This window comes from Drosophila bipectinata, chromosome 3L, assembly GCF_030179905.1.
Source record: "Drosophila bipectinata strain 14024-0381.07 chromosome 3L, DbipHiC1v2, whole genome shotgun sequence".
NCBI classification, from domain to species: domain Eukaryota; kingdom Metazoa; phylum Arthropoda; class Insecta; order Diptera; family Drosophilidae; genus Drosophila; species Drosophila bipectinata.
The window spans coordinates 17813527-17835780 of NC_091738.1; the positions used below are offsets into that span (position 1 = coordinate 17813527).

At 40.2% G+C, this 22254-nt stretch overlaps 1 protein-coding gene and 1 long non-coding RNA gene across 4 annotated transcripts; both read right to left on the bottom strand.

Moving 5' to 3' along the window:
* Window positions 1-87: 87 nt before the first annotated feature.
* Window positions 88-20421, bottom strand: LOC108132600 (BCL-6 corepressor-like protein 1). 3 transcript variants are annotated; one of them, XM_070280125.1, is made up of 6 exons: window positions 19996-20420; window positions 18805-19450; window positions 2229-7610; window positions 2041-2169; window positions 1239-1972; window positions 88-1181 (listed from the first exon to the last, which is right to left on the bottom strand). In XM_070280125.1, the coding sequence occupies exons 3-6, from the start codon at window positions 7597-7599 to the stop codon at window positions 966-968; spliced, it is 6450 nt and encodes a 2149-aa protein (XP_070136226.1). In that variant the 5' UTR covers window positions 7600-7610; window positions 18805-19450; window positions 19996-20420; the 3' UTR covers window positions 88-965. The 3 variants fall into 3 exon arrangements, with proteins under 3 accessions (XP_070136226.1, XP_017107531.2, XP_043069594.1); XM_017252042.3 differs by having other exon boundaries at window positions 20087-20419; XM_043213659.2 differs by having other exon boundaries at window positions 18805-20421.
* A 722-nt stretch (window positions 20422-21143) lies between these two features.
* On the bottom strand, window positions 21144-21925 carry LOC138926330 (uncharacterized). Its single transcript, XR_011442800.1, has 2 exons — window positions 21695-21925; window positions 21144-21505 (listed from the first exon to the last, which is right to left on the bottom strand). It is a non-coding gene; the product is annotated as an uncharacterized lncRNA (long non-coding RNA).
* Between the last annotated feature and the right edge of the window lie 329 nt (window positions 21926-22254).

The following is a 22254-nucleotide window of genomic DNA, read 5'->3' on the forward strand; positions in this document are numbered from 1 at the left end:
AAAAGTTATCGTTTCAGCAATAACGATAACTAAGGGCGTTTGTACCAAATCTCCATGATTTTTGAATTAAAAACGCGCTTTGGTAATTTTCGAAAAAATTTCACTTTGTATTTATTTCTTTTTTTTCTCATTAGTTTTTGTTTGATTTCATCTTTTTGTTGTTTTTGTTTCGTTTTCGTCGTTTTTATAGTTGCACAAAACTTACACATGTACATTACATAGAAAATTACAAACCTATCTGAAAATTGATTTACATTATAGTTGGATCATATTGTGTATACATATATTTAATATATATTTCATATATTATGTTAATAATTTCATTTAAAAATACATAATACATAAATACGCCTTTGCGATCATTACAATCGTTATTTAATTCATTCTTTTGCTAAATTGTGTTGCATTCTCATTTTTTAAAAACCATAGATTACACATTATCCCTAGACATACCTACAAGTATAAATCGATTTATTAGCTGCTTGGCTGGCATACATTATCTTCATGTTCATGTTCCTCTCAGCTGACAATCGCCTCTCTATATCCCTAAATTGCATAAGTGCAGCCAATCTCTAAAGATTCCAGATTGTTTCAATCTCTCACATCCTTTCGTTCTTTTCTAAAAATTTTCCCTCCATTTCCGTTTCCGCTACCATTTTTTTCGTTTTCTTCGTTTTGAGTGTGTATAGCACCTTTGTATCACTTTGCATTAGCTCTAAATTAATTTCCATTAAAAAGGACTTTATCTTCCAAAGACAAAGACGTGTGAGTAAAAACTAGTTACTAGCTAAAATATACATAATGTATAATATGTATATGTATATATAAATCTATAATTATATTCGTACTAATAGTTTTTCCATATTTGTTTTGCACTTTACACGCTAATTTCATTTCAGTTAGTACTAGGTTGTATCATCTGTTCATCATTTATCTAAGGTTTCCCCCGGTTTTATCCTGCCTGGTTAAAACTTCATCAGAATGGTCTTCACGCCCAACAAGTTCCGCACACTCTCGTTGTACTTGATGAGGACAACCTTGGAGGAGCTGAACATGTTCAGTTTCTCGCCGGCGCACAATAGCTGCAGACAGGTGGCCTTCTCCAGGAAGTCATCGATTTTAAACTCCCGGAGCAGATGCTTCTGGCTGCTGGCCAAGGCGTTATTGTTGTTTGGACAGAGCTGCAATGGTAAGAAGGTTCTAATTACTGAGTTTTATTGGAAAGATGGAAGACCTACCTTGTTGAGCAACGTATCCTTCGATTTAACTTTAAGTAAATTGCACAAATCGTTGAGTAGTACCCATTTATCACTGCCCTCGTCCTTGAGCAAGTACAGTGGCGGCAAGGGCACATCGGCCTCTTCAAATTCAAAAATATCACCGTTCAATTCACTATCCATTGTCTCGATGTCCGCCTGATCGTCATCTAGCCTATTACATCTATTATTACTATTCGTTTCTGTTACAGCTTCCGTTTCCGCTTCCCCATCCACTTCCGTTTCGGCATCCACTTCCTTTTTCACTTCATTCTTGACATTCACAACGCTTGTTACTAAATTATTCCCAACATTCGCATTCAGCTCATCGTTGTTCTTATTGTTATTGCTATCCTCCTCGGTGCCGGGCTCCAGCTTCACCATCGTCGTGGGTGCAGTTGCTCCACCTGTTGCTATTCCAGTCTTAATTGCACTCGTCTCCCCGTTCTGCTTGATCGTTGTCTCCCGACTCTGTTCATGGTTCTGGTCCTCCAGGTTGTGATCCACCAGCTCAGCATCCTGTGCCGGCTCCACCTTCAGTTTGATGGGCACTACCCCGTTGCCATTCGAGTTGGTGGTGATGTTGCCCATGCCACTCGTTCTAATATCCTGCTGCTGCTGCTTGGCCTCCTTCCTCTCCCTACGTAGAGCTCTGCTCATATCACAAGCTGTGTTCGGTACATTATCGAATATATCATAACCATACTCCTTGGCATCTGAAAGAAACAACCGAGAGTTGAGTGGGGGAACTCTTTAGGGTCCTCCCCTGGGGGTGGGGACTCACCAAATATCTCCCAGGGGCCTTGGAAGCGCATGGGCTTGATGTCGGCGGCGGCACTTTGGGCGTCGCTGAGGTGAGCGCGCAGGACGCGCCGCATCAATTTGCTTGAAGCTAACATTAGCGGAGTTTGTCCTGGAAAGGATTCTAAGATTACAACAAACCCAATCAAGTATCTGGAGAGGATCACCCACCTGAGTACGTGGCCAGCAAAGGATCGGCCCCGTAGGAGAGCAACAGACGCACCACCTCCTCGTGATCGTTCTCGATGGCTCCGTGGAGCGGCCTGATTCCGGACTGGGCCGCTTCCGAGTGATTGGCTCCGTACTGGAGCAGTATCCGCGCTATCTCCAGCCAGCCCTGGGTGCAGGCCTCGTGCAGTGGCGTGTAGCCGGCGTTGTCCTTCTGGTCCGGGTTCATGTTCAGGCGATCCAGGCAGTAGACCACCACATCGATCAATCCCTGGCGGGCGGCCTTGTGCATGGTGCTCTGGCCCACACTCTTGTTCAGCACCCACTTCTGGAACTCCCGGTACACGTCCATCTCGGTCTTGATCTTCGTCGGCAGGTGGGAGCTGCCCGCAATGGTGCTGTCCGTGTCCTCCAACCGCTCGTCCGCCGAGAGGTGGGCCTGGGCCAGCTGGCTGGAAGATTGGGTCTGGGTTGGCTTGTCGCCTTGATGGTGGTTTTGATTCTGCGACGTGGTGGGGCGCTTCTTCTTCCGGATGTAGTCGAAGCCCGAGCTGCCCTTCCGCCGGAGGTACTTCCGCTTATGGGGGCACTGTGGCGCCGCCGAGTTTAGGACCTTGTCCTCCATGAGGGATCGGCGGGCCAGCTTGTTGTCGCTGCCGCTCACAATGCTGTTCATTTGCTGGAGGAACTCCTCGTACTTCTGGTAGCTGATGGCATCGCCGTCCGCCTCCTGGGCGCACTCCGGCGGAGCCGAGGCCGGCCGTTCCGGACCCACGAATATCTCCCGGATGATCTCACGCCGCTGCTGCAGCTTGGACTCTGTTCGCGTCTTGCTCTGGAGCACCTTGGTGTCGAAGATGCTGAAGTGCCGGCGACTGGGATCATCCAGGTTCTGGCTCTCGGTGCTCGCCTCCTGCTGCGGCTGCTCGTACAGCGACGTGGAGGCGGAGGTCTGCGAGGTTTCGCTGTGGACCTGGAGGTTGGTGGAGGCTGGCGCCGAGACCGAGATCTTCCTTGAATTCCCGTGGACGGGGGGCGAGGAGTTGCTATTACCGTTGGTCACCCGGAGGACGAGGTAGTCGATGAAGGACTTCGGTATGGAATCCTGCTTGCTGGCCGCCTTGGTCTTGGGGCGGGTCTTCTTGAAGCAGGCCAGCTCCTGGCCGAGATCCCGGCGCTCCAGGTCGGGCAGGGAGGCCGCCCCCTTGTTCAGCTTGTTAATCGAGATCAGTCGGTGGGGGATCTTGAGGGCCAGCTTGTAGCGGTACTCCTCCAGGTACAGTTGCTGTTGCGGCGAGGTCTTGGCCGCCTTGCCGTTGCCATTCCCGCCCTTGTTCCCCATCTTCAGCTTCGCGTTCCGGCCATTCAGCTGCCCAGCCTCGGAGTTGGGACCCCGCCTGTTGCGCAGCCGCGTCACCATCATCTCCTTTTTGCTGTCCACCACCTTGCGGACGTACTTCCTCTTGATCTTGGTGGTCGAGTTGCGGATGATCTTGTCGTTCCGCAGCACCTTGCTGTTGGCCAGCTGGAGTTCCAGCTCCTTGCGATGCTTCGACCGCGTCATGGTGTTCAGGTTGTGGGTCATCCGCTTCTTGAGGGTGGAGCCCGGCCGGCGGCCCACTCGCTTCGCGGGCTTCTTCTCCGCGTCCTCTTCGGTCCCCTCCTTGTCCTCCTCCTCCTGGTCGTCCTCGTCCTCTTCTTCCTCCTCGGCCTCCTCCTCCTCGTCGTGGCTCTCCGAGGAGTTGGAACTGTCCTTCTGGTTCTCCTCGGCCTTGGCTTTGCCCTTGTGGTTGCTGGTCTTGGCCAGGGAGTTGCTCTTGGCCTCCTTGGCCTTCTTCACCTCCTTCTTGGCAGACGAGGAGTTGGCCTTGGACTTTCCCCCCTCGCTGGAGCTCTGACTCCGGCTGAGGCCCTGATTGGTCTTCCCCTTCTCGTCGTCGCTGCTCTGCTGGCTGCTGGCCGCCTCCGGGGATCTCTGGCGGGCTCTTCCCTTCCGCATGAGGGGCTTCTTCTGGCGGGCCGTGTTCCGCTTGTGCAGCTCCGTGGTGTCGCTCTCGGAGGAGCTGCTCTGGCCCTCCTTGGGCGCCAGGCGGGCGGCTATCCGCTGCTCCTGCTGCTGCCGCTTCTTCTCCCGCTCCACCTTGCTCAGCTTCTTCTGGCCACTGCCGTTGCCCAGCGACGAGGAGATCCCATTGGTGGTCGTGGTCAGCTGCGTGCTGGCCGACTCGGCGTCCGCCCCCACGACTGTGGCAGTGGGCGTGGCCAGGGGCTGTCTCTTCAGGATCCTGGCCACCGGCAGATCGTCCTCGCTGAGTTCCAGCTTAATACTGGTGGTGGTGGTCGGCAGGGGTGGCAGTGCCACGGCCTTGTTGAGCAGCTGCTCCACGAGATTGTTGCAGGTGCTGCCCCAGTCCAGGAGACTGCCCAAGCCGGGCGCCTCATCCAGGCCCAGGTCGGCAGACTTCGGTGGTGGCGCCGGTTCCAGCTTGATTTGGATGTGATTGGTGACCTGGTTGGGCGGCGTCCTTGGCGGCGACACGGCTCCGGTGGCATTGGTGGTGGACGTGACCAGCACAGGCGGCGTGAATGTGAAGCCCTTGAGCTCCGCTTTCGTCCGGATGCGTGGCTCCATCTTCGGAATGGTCATAGAGCTGGCGGAGGAGGAAGTGGAGGACTCTGGAAGACCAAGAGGCTGCGTCTCCCTCTCCCGCTTGGCGGCCAGCGCCTGCTCATTCACGGCTATTACGGGCACGGGAGCCACCACCACCACTGATGTGGGTGCCGCCACGATGGGAGGAACTACTCCCACGGATGACTCCGCCTCCAGGCGCGCCTGCTTGGCGGCCGCCTGGTTGTACTCCTTGAGGTGCCTCTTTCGGCCCAGATAGTTGGGATTACTGCTGTTGTGGGGGCTGGGAGAGGGGGTGGGCATCAGTTCGGGGGGCTTGTTGACCTGCACGATGGTCGTCTCGGGCGTCAGCTGCTGCCGCTTAGCATACGGATTGGTTTCCAGCACGCTGGGGCGCATCTGCTGCAGGGTTTTGATGACCAGAGCCGGGGCGGCAGCGGGCGCTGGAGGAGCTGGAGCTGGATGGTGGTGGTGGGGAGGAGCCGGCGACACAGACGCCGTGGCCGGGGCCTGGCGGATCACAGGCGTGGGCGCCGGACTAGTGGGTGGCCCGCCCCTGGAGGCCGCCGAGAAGTTCGGCGTGAAGTCGAATCTGGGCAAGCCCAGTCCGCCGGCACCGCCTCCGCTCAGACTGCCCGGCGAGGGCTTGTAGTCCGCGGCACTGGGACTCCGGTACTTGTAGTCCGTGGAGTCCGCCGTCTGCTTCACCGTCCGCATGGACAGATCCAGCGGAGAATGGAGTGCCGGCGGGGGATTTGGGGCGGGAACTGGAGGCGCGGAGGCCGTGATCTGCTGGATGACCCGGCTGGGGGCCGTGGGATGGTGGAGGTGATTCCGCGCCGGAGCCTCCATGTTCAGGGTCTTCTTGATTATCTGCAGATTCCGCTCCTGCTCGCTGGCGGTGTTCCGCTTCAGCATGTCGTTGATCAGGGCCCTGTAGTTGGGCTTGGCTGGGGGTTTCTTGGCAGGAGTGGCGGCCGGGTGCCCCTGGGCCTGGGACGGAGCGCCGCCCGGCTGGTAGCAGATGTCCGGCCCGTGGGGATACACCTGCAGGGTGGAGTAGTTGGCACTGCTGGAGGAAGCCGTGGACGAGGAGGCGGGCTGTTGGGACGGAGCTGATTGCGGTGGCAGTGGCGCCGGCCCCAGAATGGTGCCAGGCGGGGCTCCCGTCACTGGCGGCGCTGTTGGCGCCGGGGTGGGAGACGCCACCGCTCCCGCCGCCGGCGACGGCGTGCCTTGGTGGTAGTAACTGGAGTAGGGAGTGGCTCCACTGCCGGTTCCCACTTGCTGGATCAGCTTGCCGTACTTGGTGGGGTAGCCGTGCGGCGCTGGGACGGTGGCCATGGCGGGCGAAGCATCCCGCTCCCGACTGCTGCTGCTCTCCGCGCTGTAGGGATTGTGGTACAGCGAGGACCTTGTCGGTTGAGGCAGACTGCCGGGTAGGGCGTGCTCCGGCTCCAGCTTCACGTAGCTCGCAGGTGCCGGCTTGGAGCTCTTCGCACTGGACGTCGGACTGTAGTAGGTGGTGGGCGCAGTGCGTCCGTAGTTGGCAGCTGCCGTGCCGCCCCGCGGATACTCCAAGCTGGGGCCCGGCGTCTCCCGCACATACTTCTCGATGGCGTTGTTCACTGTGGTCTGGAACTTCTCCGTGCTGAACTGCGGCATCGGCATGTAGAGGCTCTGGTGGTGCGCCGACGTGGTGGTCGGCGTGGCAGACGTGGGCGTTGCTCCGGCACTGCGCTGCTCCGGTGGTGTCTCGTAGTGGGGCGGGCACATCCGCCCGTAGTTGGGACTCGGCTGCTGGTGCTCGTTGCTCGGATTACTGGGATTTACCACGTGCTCGAGCTCGTAGTGGTTCTGGCGGACGGAAGTGGTGGCGGCGGCGGCGGATGAGTTCGCTGACGAGCTGGCAGTGGGTGGCGCTACCCCCTGGGACTGGGAGCTGGCCGTGGGTGCATAGCTCAGCACCTTGGAGGGGGCAGGTACCGTCGAGTACTTAATATCCTCTGGATAATATCGCTGGCTGCCGGGCCGGGCGGCGGGCAGGGGGATCTGCCCAGCGCCAGCTGGTGGCTTTCCGTAGGAGTACCTGGCTGGCGGCTGGTGATGATGCAGTTGCTCCTCCGCCGGCGGCCAGTATGCCGTCCTACCCGTGGCATAAATGGCAGGATTCCCGTGATGTCGCAGGGCGGGCGCCGGTGCCGGGGCTGGAGCTGGCACGGTTTGGCTTTTGTAGCTCCAGTTGGGGTGCGACGCCTCCGGCATCTTGCTCACCGTCAGATCGCGGTTGGAGGTGTAGTATTGCATATGGGGATCCCCGCCCGTGGGTGGCGGGCCCGTGCCGGGTCCCTGGGGCGGAACTGCCTGAGTTGGGTTGCTCCGGCTCATGTACATGGCCGTCCTGGACCGCTGATCCTCTCCCAGTCCGGCCGGCAGGTGCTGCAGAGCTCCATATCCGGCCGAGGAACTCCCCACCACTGTGCTCGAGCTCGTGGGTAGATGCTGGTGATGGATCTGCTGGTAGTGATGTGGATGATGGATCGCCTGCGGTGGCGGCTGTTGCTGCTGCGGACCTGGTGGTCCTGGAGGGGGGTGGTGTGGATGCTGCTGGTGGATCGGCTGCTGGTGGTGCGGCGGCGGTGGCGCTGAAGTGGGCGGGACGTGATGTGGGTGTGTTGGGTGGTTCTGCAGCGACGGATGCGGCTGATGATGTGTCTGATATTCGTGATGTCGGTTGGGTTCCATGGTGTGCAGGTCTGGAAGAGGTAATAGAAGAGGTTTGGGTGAGTTAGGATATATTTTATGTAGGGAGATCTTTCTCATAGAGTCTTATAGAGAATATAGTATAATTTAGACTTGGGATTTAAAAATAAGCTCTTAGGGTAGAGATATCTTAAGAATAGATCTTTAGAAGCGAAATATGTGGATTATCTCTGAATGGAGAGCCGGAAGAAGACCATATATCTTTAACTATAAGACTTCATAGAGTAATCTCTCTATTATCTTTTGGTTAAGTATTTCTAGTCTTTCTTGATCATAAAAATATATCCAATGAAAGCCCTATTTGTTAAAATATTTTCAAGTCTACAGATCTCTTCCTTTCTGGAATACCTATTTTAAGAGCATAAAAGTATAAAAGATCTAAAAATAAATATAATCTAGTTATAGTTAAGATTATAACTACAATTTTATATGAACCAGATTTTTTAACCTGGATGCCACCCTGGATCGGGGTACCTTAAACGATTTGTAGCTCAATTACCTTCAAATCTGCATCATCATCTCGAAACAAAATATTCAATCCATAATTTTAATAATTTTTATTTAATACCTTAGATTGTATGTAAGATTCAAATATATCAGGCTTATATCTATATCTATATATTCGCATTAAATTGACTTTAGTGTGCCACATATTCCTGTTTTGAATCAATCATGCTAGTGTTTTTGCATAAATCAGTAATAAAACTTTACTTTAATGTGGAAAAATCGATTGATTCTTAAGGAGTGTTGAATTTGTGACTAAACTGTAAAATAAAACATTCTTAATTAATTACTTAATTGTTAAAATGATGATTTCTTTAAAATACTATTGAAATTAATTGCCTTTTAGACTATTATAATCATACACTCTACTTATAAGAAGGCTTATTAAGAACTCAAGTCTTTAACTCTTTCTGAAAAATGTGAACAAATTGCTCGACATGATGATGAAATTTCTAAAAACAAATAAACTTAAGATCCAAAATACTTGGCTGGCTGGAGAGAGTGGGAGAGAGGGAAGAGGAGACAGTTCAACGACTTTCTAAAGAACGTGCACAAAAATAAACTGACTTTCCAATGAACCATGCAAAGCTGAACAGAATTCCACCAAAATGAATCATTTATGGAAAAAAATTAGCAAAAGAAGCAAATTTTAAAGGAATTTATAATAAAAAACAATATTAAAATAAAGTTTATAAAGTTAAAAGAAGATTAAGATGATATAGGGGTACAGTTTGGAGATTATTTGGTATATGTTCCATATTATTGTAGTATTTCTTATAAAAAAAAAACTCAAACTCCCCTTCTTGCAGCTAAAACCTTGTCATTTAGTAACTAAATTAAAAAAAATATCTGCAAGCTATGGAAGAATCGCTGATAAGAGCTCTCAAGTTCTCTTGCAGTTGCCCGGCTCGTGTTCAGCTCGGAATGTCAACCATATGTTGGGGAGGAGATAAGCTCTTTATGGAGCAGCGTATACCCCCTCCGAGTTCATTCGCGTGTTTGCATTTTTTTTTCGTCAAAACATTCATCCGTCGTACGACCCAAATCTCCAACTAAAATGCACTCAATAATATACATATATTTTTGAAAAACTTGTTCCAATGCATATTAGCAGTTTCTTATCATTTTCGAGAGGATTATTAATGGGAATCACACCACTCACGTGTTTCTAGAATCTAGATTAAGTAGAAAATAAATAGAGAAATCATAATCAGATCTGGGGCATTTCTAACAGAATTATGAAAGAAATAAAAGCATTAGAGGATGGGCCATCATATCTAATATAAACAAAAACAAATACTAAAAATTATAAATAAAAGCAAACAAATAGAGAAACAGACGCCAAAAAGTCATTTAGATTTGCGCACAAATCGCTGTCGGAGCCAACTCGTCAAATGTTATTCAACGCATTTCGTTTCTTTTTCTATTTCTGTGTGTGTTGTGGGCGTGTTCGACATTGTTAATTGTCATTTTCTCATTTTTTTTATATTTGTTTTCTTTTGTATTAAATACACAACTGCTTGTTTGATGGCCCGTATCTATATCTGTATCTGTATCTGTATCTATGTGTGTATTCAAGTTTGGCCGAACAGACCTGTTAATTTGTTTAAAGCAGCATAAAACTACGGCTATAAATAAATAAATGGCAGATTGTCTCAAATGGTTCATGCTAGTCTTCGGTCTCGGAATGTTTGCACCTCGACGATCGTTTAAATCTGTTTTATGTTTTATTAATGACTTGGAAAATTAAATATTTCGAAAGGTAAAAGTGATATTAAGATTGGTATGTAGCTTGGGGTTTCTGTTGAATTCAATTTCTTTAAAGACAATTGTTATTATTTAATCAAGTAAATAGTTTTGATAATAATTCAATAGTAAATTAAGGTGAGAATTCAGGTAAATAGTATTGGGTTATAATTTCAGGGATTTAAGAGGGAAAAGAATGGCTACAAAGTTCAGCTTAATTTTCGAAATTTGAAACACAATTTCTAAAGCTAAACTGCACGCCTAAGCTAAAGAGGTTTTTATTAAAATTTCAGCAATATCTTGAATTTGGTCATACAAAATAAACTTTCTAGTGTTTTCTACTTTAAAGTGTATTAAAAAGATACGATTTCGTAAAACTAAAATTTCGTAAAATAATCGAGAATAAAACCCCTATAACAATTTATTCTATATCGCTCTAATATCGCTTCTATAAAGATAAAGATATAAAGATAAATTAAGATATAAGATATAATATTGATTTTTGATCTATGAAGGTCAAGGGTCTGTTTTGTTTCTAAATTTCAAACACATGTTCTGAAGATAAATTACAGAAAGAAGCAGGAGAGTTGCAGCAGGAGAATTTTGTTCAAATTCCGCAGTGTTTTCGCTTTATTTTATTTTAAAAATATCATTGTAATTTTATTTGAAAAGTTTCTACTCTTCTCTACTCTAAAAAATGTTTCCAAATATTAATGTTTCATAAAAAACACCTCGGTTTACTTCAAAAAAAGTTGTACATTCTAGTACAATATAATATTGATATTTGAATTTGAATTTGATGATTCACACTCGATATGATTAACCCATCATACTGTCTCTACAATTCACATTTTCCAAACGGTTCTCCATAAATGCAGTCATTGCCTTATTTGTTGATGATTCTCCTTAAAAATAGTACATAATACATATTAAATATCCCTAAATTATGATGAAACTAAATCACTTCACAATATTTCTCTAGATTTCTTTAGAATTAATGTTTAAAATTTGTGTTTACCTTGTGAAATATTGTGAAATAAACCTAAACTGAAACATTTTAAACATTTTAATGACTTCCCCCTTTTTTCCCACGAAATCAATGATTCAGATTCACAAAAAGGTGTCATTGTTCTGAAATTAATTGCCGCCAAGTACAAGTTTGTTGTCGATTTCCTCGACTGAAAGTGAATGAACTTTGAATGTGAATTTGAGGCGAAAAGGCCTCCCAATAATAACAATAATAATGCATCCTAATCAGCCTTCAGACTTTAGCTTTCCCCTTCGTGTTTAGCCAAACATTTGTTTATTTGCGTTTTCCTTATCTTTTTCCCCACCGATGATGTTTACTTTCCATCTTCCATTTTCCATTCCACCTTTTGTTTTTGTTTTGAAAAAGTTGAATTTTTACAGCTGGCAGGGGATTGAAAATAAAAAGAAATTCCCTCAGCTTGGCCTTGGCTTAAAACACAAAACGAATAAAAGATACATATATGTATCTTGCAAATACCAACAATAATAGCAAACATGCGGCTTATTTAGCATTTTAATTTGGCATTTGTTGAGCCTGCTGGGTGCTTGTTTTTAGTCGCACGCTTTGTTTTATAATTTCACATTTCGCCAAAGTTCGTTGTGCTCTTACGTGGGTCTCTCTCTCTCCACCTCCTCCCTCCTTTACACCACCTTCTCTCGTATTGTATTAGTGCTGTGTGTATCTATGTGTGTGTGTTTTGCCACTGGGTGTATTTGTATTTATTTTTATCATTTGCAAATTTGCAAATGCAATAACAAAATAAAAATGCGTCACAAATTTATTTGCACTTTTGCTGTCGGTTGAGAGAGATAGAGATAGAGAAAGAGAGGCCCTCACGATTATAGCCTTGACCTCTACAATCTACAAACAGCGGCTAATGTTCTCTCTTTCAATGGTTGGGTTTTTTTTTTCATTTTTATTTATTTATTTTTTTTTTAGCCACTTTATTATGTACGTATGTATTTTATTTGCTTTTCTTGCCAACTTAATTGAAACTTTGTGGTTGGGGCGCAGTTTTGGGTGGCCGATAATTGAAAATGTGTTTGAAAGTGAAAAGTTTTTAAAAGCTTTTATGGCGGGAATTAAAGGTTAATCAACAGGTCAAAGGCCAGGCAAGGACAAATGGCTTTTTGAAGGTTTTTATGGAGATTAAGAGATATTACTTTCATAGATATAGGAGAAAACTCGGAGATGGTGGAAAATAGGGACAAAAAAAGAACATTTTCTTTGGGTTTTAATTTAATTATTATTGTCCTTTGAATTAAGAATACTAAAGTATCTTAAATACTTAATCATAACCTAATTTTCTACTACTTAAATAGGCAAACAGTCTATTTTTTGATTCGTGAATAAATAAATATACAAACTTTCTTAAAAAAATACGATAAATTACTTAATAAATTGCTAAATTACTTGAATTAGATTTACTAACTTTACTCACTTAGTTAGCATTTTATTAATTAGTATTTTACATTCCAATTTAAGTGATTTGAGTTTCTTCTCTAATTCCTCACTAATTTGTAAAAATTGTAAAACATAAATGAAAATTTTAATAAAAGTGTTATTAACACTGTTAAATAAATACATTTTTCTCAGTTCAGGTTAAACTCATTTTAGTAGAAACCATTTAGAATGGAACTTCCAGAATCCCCTTTTCTAATAACTAAAGGAACTATTTAAATTGAAGTATAAAAAGTAAGTATCTATGGGATTCCCATATTCCCGACGGCTAGGTAATTATTCTTTATAAGACCCATTAAGTTAAGGAATTTAAATTATTAAATTAAATTCTTATTTCAAAGAAAAATAAACCTCTTTACCAACAAGTTCAAGGTGTTCTCTATGTTTTCCCCAAAACCAATTAATTAGCAATAAAAAACACCCAGAATAATTATAATTATTTGCTTATAAAGTTCAAAAGGTGAAGCAGTACAATGCCTCCGGGCTACGGAAAAGAAAATTCAAGATTTTCAAAATGAAATGGGGCGCCAAAAGTCAATCATAAGACGATCATCTTGAAATAATGATGATAATGATCAGCGAGATACTTTGTTTTTGTTGTTTTACTCCTTTGGGGGCCAACAGTCTGAATATGTATCTGTATCTCGAAATGTGCTCGTGCTCGTATCTGTATCTGTAGAATTTATGTCGCCGCCACCGCCGCAAAAAACAAAAACAACAAAAAAAAATGCTGTAATCCATAAAAACGCAAGAGGCGAGAAAAAGACGTAGCGACAAGACGCCTGCTTGAATCTTGCCTACCCTTTCTGGCACACATGGCTGGTATTAAGATGATGACAAAATCAAATAAACAGAAGCCAAAGCCACAACAAAAACAAAAACAAAAAGAGTAACAAGAGTAACATCAAGTAAGCGGGACAATTTAAGATAACAACAATGTCAACGACTGCCCCCCACTTCAGCCCCCCTCCTTTGGCTTCGTTTCGTTTTAACTCCACCATTCGTAGCCCCACTCTTTCTAACGCAATGTGGAAACACGTTTGTTTCTCCCTCTCCCGCCCTCCGCTCTCTTTGCTTTTTTTGATTTCTCATTCAATATCAAAGCAACAGCAAACAATAACAATAACAATAGCAACAACAACGGCAGTTGTCGTGCTTCCCTTGTTGTTTTTGTTAATTTCATTTCAATTTATTAGCATTTTATTTGCAGTTATTATTTGTATTGTATTTGTTGTTGTTGTTGCCTTCTCATTGCCGCAAGTTGATTTTTTTTTCTTGTTGCTTTTCTTTTGTAATTGTTTGTTGGTTTTGGTTTTTTTTTTGTTTTTTTTTTCATTTCTTTTTGAAGTTAATTTGTCATACAATGATTTAATTGCTGGAAATTATGAGTTTGTGAAACATGTATAAGAGGAAGAGAAATCGTCAAGCAAAAGGAGAAGGAAGACAAACATAAAGAGTTTAAAATAGGGAAAATTAAGAAACTCACTATCGGTAAGGTAAGAGATAACTAGCTATACCTTTATTTTAATACATATATGTTTGATTATTTATTTTAATTCTCATTCTGTTATCTATACATCTGCCATGCTCTACTACCTCCATTAACAATCTCCCTCAACTCGAATATTTGCGTATAATTAACCATTAAATTTCCCATAATAACTTCAATGAATCGTAATTATTTAACCTGAATTTCACACCTACTAGTAGTAGTACTACTAGTAGTACTAGTAGTATACTCTCAATCTCGCATTCATACCATATACACACTACATACATACATATAAAGATATAAGGTAACAAATGCCACATTATACGAAATTAGATCACGCCAAATGAGTGACACAAATTCCATTTGCATTGCTCCCCCTCCCCACCTCGTTCTGGGGCAGTCACTTGTGTTCTGATTGTTGTCATTAGTATTACTTCAGTTCCGTTCTGCTTTCTATTTAACAAACTAATCAAGGAGAATTATGAAATTGTATGGGAAAGCCAGAGAGCAGAGAAGAAAATTAAGATTTAATATAATAAAGGGGTTTATTGTGGGACTGAAGCTTATTAATAATATACATGTGTATATAAACATCACTTGGGGTATCTTTTAGTTTCTTTAAACATTATACAGATCTTTAAAAGACTTCTCTTGATCTTGAAAAGTTCTTATAAAGTACATAATTTATGATTAAGTAAGCAATATTATGATATATGTATTTATTATGCCTTTCATTTACAATAACACCTATAAAAGCTCTTTTAAATATACCTTAGTTCTTTTCAATTTATCTCAGATCTTTAAAAGTCTACTCCTGATCTTGAAAAGTTCTTATAATAAGGTTATAAAAAGGAACAATATGTTATAGAGCCTCTTTTTCGATTTTAATTGCAAATATACAATAATATATCATTTATCTATCTGAAGTTTGTACTTTAATAATATTTACTAAAATTATACTAAAATTACTACAATTATACTCTTAAGATACCTAATTGTCAAGTTCATTTACCCTAACTCTCTCTTTGATATTTTATTTCATTCATTCTTCTTTGTAAACTGTATCTCGAGAACCTCGAAATTGTGTTCTCGCTTCAACAGGTGTCACATTAAACCGAATAAAATTTATTCAAAACAATATAATAATATCAACAAGTTGGGCAGGCTATTTATGAGGGGACAACCAAAAAAACGAAATAAACCACTTGAAAACAAGAAAGAAAAGATAACTTTCAAAGTAGACGAAGGTTATATACCCTTTTAGATTATATTTCTATTAAATTCTATTCTATCAAGACTATTCTATTAAATTACTCTATTTGTACTATTCTGTGACTATTTTATTATATTATAGGATAAACATATATTGTACATATTGGCTATATATGGTAGATATTTAAGTGAATTTTAAAATATTGCGAATTTCCTACTAGTAGGAAGTTAATTCCGAATACGAATTTATTACGAAAATATTACGAATATTACGATAACATCAGTGGAATAATAGAAACCTTATATTGAAATACTACCTATGTATATTGTACCTTCTATCTCTTCGAAAACACCACAGTTATGGCATATATTCGATTGTTGGAATTTAGGGTAGCTACAGAATAAACATAGTCTGAGAACTTAAGATTTTTTAAAACTGAAGACTGGCAGTCTTAGAAACAGACATACGGACGGATGTCTCTATAGATTCTAAAGAGGATCTTTTCAAGAATATTAAAAATATATATGAATGTCTTCCTTTATGTACATGATGTAGATGTCTCCTTTACAGCGTACATATTACTCCTTTTCTCTACCTACATATAACCACAATTATAACACCCCCTTAAAAGATCATTAAAACCAACCAAACAGTTATATTTAAATCTACAGACTTTTCCTTTAATTCACATATATTTTTAAAGCAATCAGTTAGAGGCTAAAGTTTCCCTGCTGAAATCCGAGTAAGACAAGTGAAATGCGAGGAAGTTTACATATCGTACATACTCGTATGTACATATTTATTTTAGAATTTTGTCTAGTCAGCAAGTGAGCTGGTAAGTTGTTAGATTTGTGTATAGTATCTGTGAGAGTATCTGACCAACACACACACTCACTAAAAATAAACAAAGTAAACAAAGTTGGCAAAAAGGGCAGACAAAGTAAATTTATAGTTTGCTTAAAAAAAAAACCAGAAAAATAAGAGAAAAGCGGGAAAAAGGGAAGGGAAAATGTGTGTGAATGTGGGGAGGAGGTTGTGAAAAGTGCAGTGAAGTGATGGGTGAAATGAAGCAGCAAATGGAAGGGATTTCGGAAGAGGATTTCAGCTTCAATTTATGAAGCTAAAGTTTTCAGAACAAAGTTGAAATAAATGCGAGTTTAAAAGCCGAAAAAATTGAAAAGATTTCAATATTCCTCACCTTATAAATAAACTTAATTAATATGTATTTACGGTTTATGGTCAAGATAATCCGGAAAGACTAGTTGACGGAAATTTGATACCATAAGTCTTTAATTTCACGCAATAATGAAATTACTTGATATGCTATCTGAGAGATAAGGCCTTAAAGTGCCCAGATAGTTGCCTCTTTGTGTTGAGAATTAAAATTAATATTTACTGCCTATTACTATTTACAATAATTTTGTTACATTTTATTAGAAAAGATTGAGAAATATATATAAGATACAAGTGTCATCTATAGAGATACATAAACTTGAAGATATTTCTTCAAAGTTAACGTCATTCATTCGAGCCAGCAACTCATAGAGCCAACAATCTTGGCTTGTTCTGTTTTCTGTTTTCGGTTTTCTCTCTGTTTGTTTCGAAACAAACCGGTTAACTGCTTTTAGCAAAAAAAAATAAAAGAGAAAAAAAAGGCCAACAGAAAACCGTTTAAGCGTAGAGATAGCTCAAGTACTAAGGGGTATAACAGTGGGCGGTACAGCAAGGGCGGGTCGGATCGACTAAAGCTAATTATCAACCTCAACGAATCGAGCACAGCTGTAGTTTCAGCTACGATTTCTGGTTTTATATTTCATTCCACCTCTAGACAGCCCCCTCCCTCCTTCAAACATTCTACAGTTCCACAATCTACAAAGCCAAACATTGTAACTGTTTTATTGTAGCTCCCCCTTGTTATCAATTTTTGGATGATAAGGTTGAGAGCTTTGAGAAACTTGAGTTCTGATATTTATAAACAAATGTAGAAAATATAAATAAACATTTTAAATTCAAAATAAAAAGATTCTATAGTTCTAGTTTCTTTAGTTTATGACTAACATATGAATCATTTATTAAATTTCCAACCAAAAACCAACATATACCCTCCTATATAGAGAATCATTCTACAAGCTGATAACAAACCTGAACCTTCTAAAGAAACGTGAAACGTGACTTGTAGCGAGTGCTTTAGGGGGGTATTCCAACTATTTGATCGAACTATGCAAACATTGCCATTTGGGAATGCACAAGTACAAGTGCATTCGATTCGAGTTTAATGCAAAAATATGTGTCAGTAGAATGTTGAGGTCGCTAGGCATCCAAATGATGATCGTTTATCCATGACTGGCAGGTGAGGCAGGTGAGAGACAAGCAAATAAACAGGCAAGTGGCTGGCATTGGTGGGGGCTTTTTAGAATAATTCCAACATGTTTAGACATGTATCAAATTTAAACAAAGATGTATTAGGAGAATATGAAGTGGTAGGGAATACTTGGGAAGAAGGTGTTCTAATCCATAAGGTTCATAACCATATATTATATTAATTGTACAAAAATATTAACTTTCATGGTAGAGAGAGGCTTTTCAGAATAATTCCAACATTTTCAGATATGTACGAAACTTTAATAATAATTTATTACGAGACTATAAGGACACTAAGAAATGGTAAGGTACTTGGCAAGTATTATGTTAGGAATAATTATATTTTACATGATTAGTAAAAAAAAATTACTAACTTTCATGGTAGAGGTTTTTTAGAATAATTCAAAGTTCAGATATTTAAATGAAGAACCACTAGAAGACTATGAAAGGGTATTGGGAAGAAGGTTTTTTTTGGAAGTATTTTATCATTAAATCATTCAGTATTATTATAATCATTATATTTTACCTTATTGGTATAAAAATACTCATTTTCTTGGTAGAGACTTTATAGAACCAAATAATAATTCAAACATGCTTAGACATGTAAAAACTTGAAATGAAGAACCATAAGGGGAGTATGAAATGGTAGGATACTTAAGTACATAAGTTTTCTAAGCAATCATATATTATATAATAAAAATAGTACAAAATCACCAACTTCATAATTCAAACATGTTCAGACAAGTGCGAAATTTATATGGATAACAATTAGGAGACTATGAAATGGTAGGATTCTTGGGAGGTAGGTTTTCGAATCAATCAAGTTAAGAGTTATATATATAGATTATTTATCAAAAATACTACCTTTCTTTAATTTAAACTCATTTCCTTTAACATTTCCCTATTAATGACTAAAAGATAACATCTTTTAAAGAACCATCGTCAGTAATCTTTACCTGTTACCGTTAATTCAAAGTCGTTTAAAGACCTTCTTTGAGAAACCCCCCATCATAAAAACCCAAAAAATCTTCGACAACCGTGAGAAGCTGAAGAATTAAGCTTTACGCAAGAAGAACAAGCGTGAAGACAGTAAAGAATAAGAAACAGAAGACCAGGCCAGGCCAGCTGTTATCAAGAACAAGCTAAAAGTAACTGTAAATAAGCCACCTGTAGCCAACCATTTCGCATGGTCCACAACAAAAACAACAACACCCAGACTAAAGCAGAGTGGAGCAGAGAATGCTTCGTTACCTTTCCCTTGCTCTCAATTAATTAACGGCAAAATAACACATGGCAACAGTGTAATTATGAAACTTTTATTTTAAAAATCTTAAGACTAATATTTAATACTAGAAATAAAACAAAGTTAGTAATAATCACCTTTAAGTAGTTGCTTTTGATTGTATGTTCTGGGTTGCTAATTAATTCCTTTTACTGTTATTTATGATAACTGCACTCGACGCATAAAACTTCAGTACTCTCTTCTTGTCGTTGTTGTTGTTGTAATTCCTTTCAACATTGCTTTTCACTTTACTCCACTCCATACACACACAACACACAGACAGACAGGCACACACATGCAGAGAAAAGGAAAGAGAGAGATATATAGAAATGGGGAGACGATACACGTACAAAATTTCTCGTGCAGCAACTTTTTCTCTCTTTTCTTTCTTTCTTTTTATTTTATTTTTTGTAAACCAGTAGTTTGTGCCTTCTTTCACTTGTATATATTTTTTTTTATTTAATAAATTGTTGAATAACGGTTTCTTTTAGCCGCTAAGCTGGCGCTGCTGCTGCTGTTGTTGTTGTTGCTGTTGGTGTTGTCATGAATTTCACTTTGCTTTCGCGGTTCACGCATTGCTGCTGCTTCTTATGCTCCTTTTTTTTTTTTTTTTTCTTAAATATCGTGAAATTTGCTGTTGTTTTTGGTGTTTTTGTTAGCCGTGGGAAACCTGTCCAGCAGCCTTAAAGCCGCTGTTGTTGTTTTTCGGCTTCTTGTTGCACATTTTGCGCGATTTTCACTGCCCTAAAAAGCAAGAAAACGCGTTAAAACAGATATTATAATATCTTATAGATAAAAAGATATATTTGTATCTTTGTATCTTTCAACTTCAAGTGCACTATCTACTAAGGCTTTAACTTTTGCAATATATAATTCATCATTTATTTTTATTTCAAAATAAGCTAGCAAGCAGCGTGTGTATAATAAACGACGCAAAAATTCCAAAAAAATAAATATAAATTGTTGTTGCTCAACGTTCATTGCCACACACACACACACAGATACATATACACGGCCAGACAACGAGGCACACACACACACTCACACTCAGACGTGGGGTAGGGGGGGAAGGTTTTTTGTTTCAAGGCAACTTCATTTCTTGACTCTTTTTTTTCTTTTTCTTTTTTTTTTGCCTCCCCCGCAGGGAAACAAAGAAAATTTCACTTGTCTCGCCGCCACACGCACACACACACACATGCACTCCTCCTCATACACACACAGACAGACATTCACACACATAGTATTTCCCCAAAGGAAATATAATTTAAAACATTTATTGACACAATTACAAGGTTTCTGCTTTTTTTTCAGACTTCTTTTTCGGTCGTCGTTGTTGTTGCCGCTGCTTGCTTGCTTGCTATGCTTGTGTTGTTGGCCTACTTTGTGTTGTTGTATTTTTGTTCTCTTTTTCGTTTTTTTTTTTTATTTGTTGGTGCTCCAACTTCTCCTTTGCTTGAAAAAATTTCACACGCGCCGTTTCTTTCTCTTTTTTTTTGGTTGAGGGTCTCCGTCGCGTTTTACGTAAATTGGATTGCCATTTGAAGTTGTCGGGGGATTGCACTTGTTTTTAGCTATTATATATGTTGCACATTATATTTATATATACATTATGTGTATATGTTTGAAATTTGTTATAAAAAGAAATCAGACGAGACGAGACGAGAGCGGGAGAGTAGTGTGACCGCAGCGGGACTAATGAAAGAAACCAGCTCTTGTCTAAACTCAACTTATGGCTAAAATCCCAAAAAACGGCTACATAAAAGCCAAAAACGCGTTAATACTTGTGGAGTTAAAAAAGGCTACATTATTCTTTAGATATTTTATTTTCCAAATCACAGTATTTTGAAAAATGATTCACGAAATATATTGAAGACACCACATTCAAAAAAAGGCACTTATATTTATAGAATTAAATCTATTACGGAAATGGAAAACGAAGAAAACTATTTCTCTCACAAAAATATTATACAATTTCAGGAATCAAAATTAAATTCATAATATTCAGTATTCGAAGGTTTATATTTTAAGTAAATATTACATTATTATTAATATTATCAATATTATTAATTTTAATATAAAAAAATTTAACGGTTTTATGTACTATTATCGATAAGTTTGTATTATGTGACAGCCCTGCCACGAATCGGTTGAAAAAAACTGTCGTTTTGAATTTTGAATTTAAATTTTGATATAAACATTTCATATAATTTTATCATTTTTTTTTATCAATCTTCCACTAATTTTGGAAATGCCATAAAAAAAATATTTCGAAAAAAATTAAATTGAAAATATTGACTGAAATAAAAATACAATTTTATTTTAATATTTATTATTTTTTTATTTTTTAACTAATAAAATTAGTTTTTATCGTATAAGTACTCTACTAATTTCAATAAGACCTAAAAAAAATATTTTTTTTTTCATAATAAAAGCCACATTTTTGGGGTAGTATCAAAATATATAAATTGTTTATTGGGGGGGCCTTTTATGTGTATTTCAAGGAAGAGGGGGTTTCCTTATTTTTAGTCTTGATTTTTTGTGTGAATTCTTTCCAATTGTGTGATCGCCGTGGGTTAGAGATGTTTCAAGTTACGTTTAATCTTTGTGCTTTTGGTGTTGCTGTGCTTTAGATGGTTTTTGGATTGAAGCTAGTTTTTGGGCAAATCTCTAGCTTGAATGGAAGATGGACTTTCCAGGACGTTGTTTCGAAGTCGACTTAGAAAGCATTTGGAAGACACTCGTCCTTCGTGTGTGGGCGAGACTTTTTCCAGTTAGTGCTGAATCCAGGAGCTGCTGAATCTGCAAAGAATTGATTAAGTTTTTCATTAGAAATAGTTTTAGATTTTGTTTTTAAAGTTTTAATTGGAATTAATAAATTCAAAGCTTTTTGAATTAAAATTAAATAAATAATTTAAGCTAACTAAACTAAATAAAACTAATAAAGTAATAAATATTTTAATATTTTCTTATAAAAATGTTTCAACTTACCCAACTTGCATGTTTTTTTTTTTTGAGTTTTCAATAAAAAATATATTTTTTTTTGTAATTTTGTCCGAAAAAAAAATATTTTATAAAAAAAATTTCACTTTTTGCTTAACCTATATTGCTTTGTACGTTGTATAATTTGGAAGGATGGATTACGAATGAACAAACTCCAGCTCGGGCAGCCGTATTTATAGCAAAAAATTTGACATTTTGAAGGCATGGCACACTTGTCCAAAAATGTTCTTTCGGTTTTAGTTCCATGATATTTTTCAATTGAAATTACAAATAGGTTGTAATTGAAATTCAGACTCCTATCGATTATAAAACTTATGATTTATTAATTATAACAATTTATTATATTATACATCTAAGAACGTATTTTGTAATATTCATTGTTATTATATGGAACTCCTCGAAAGCTAAGAAAACTGGTTTTCTTTTCAAGATAAAAATTGAAAAGCCTTGAAACCGATGCGTACCCATTCTTAAGGATCTCTTCTTTCCCGGTCATCCATCTCGGTCCTTGGGCGCCAATGTTATTAAATTTTTTAAACATTTTGAAA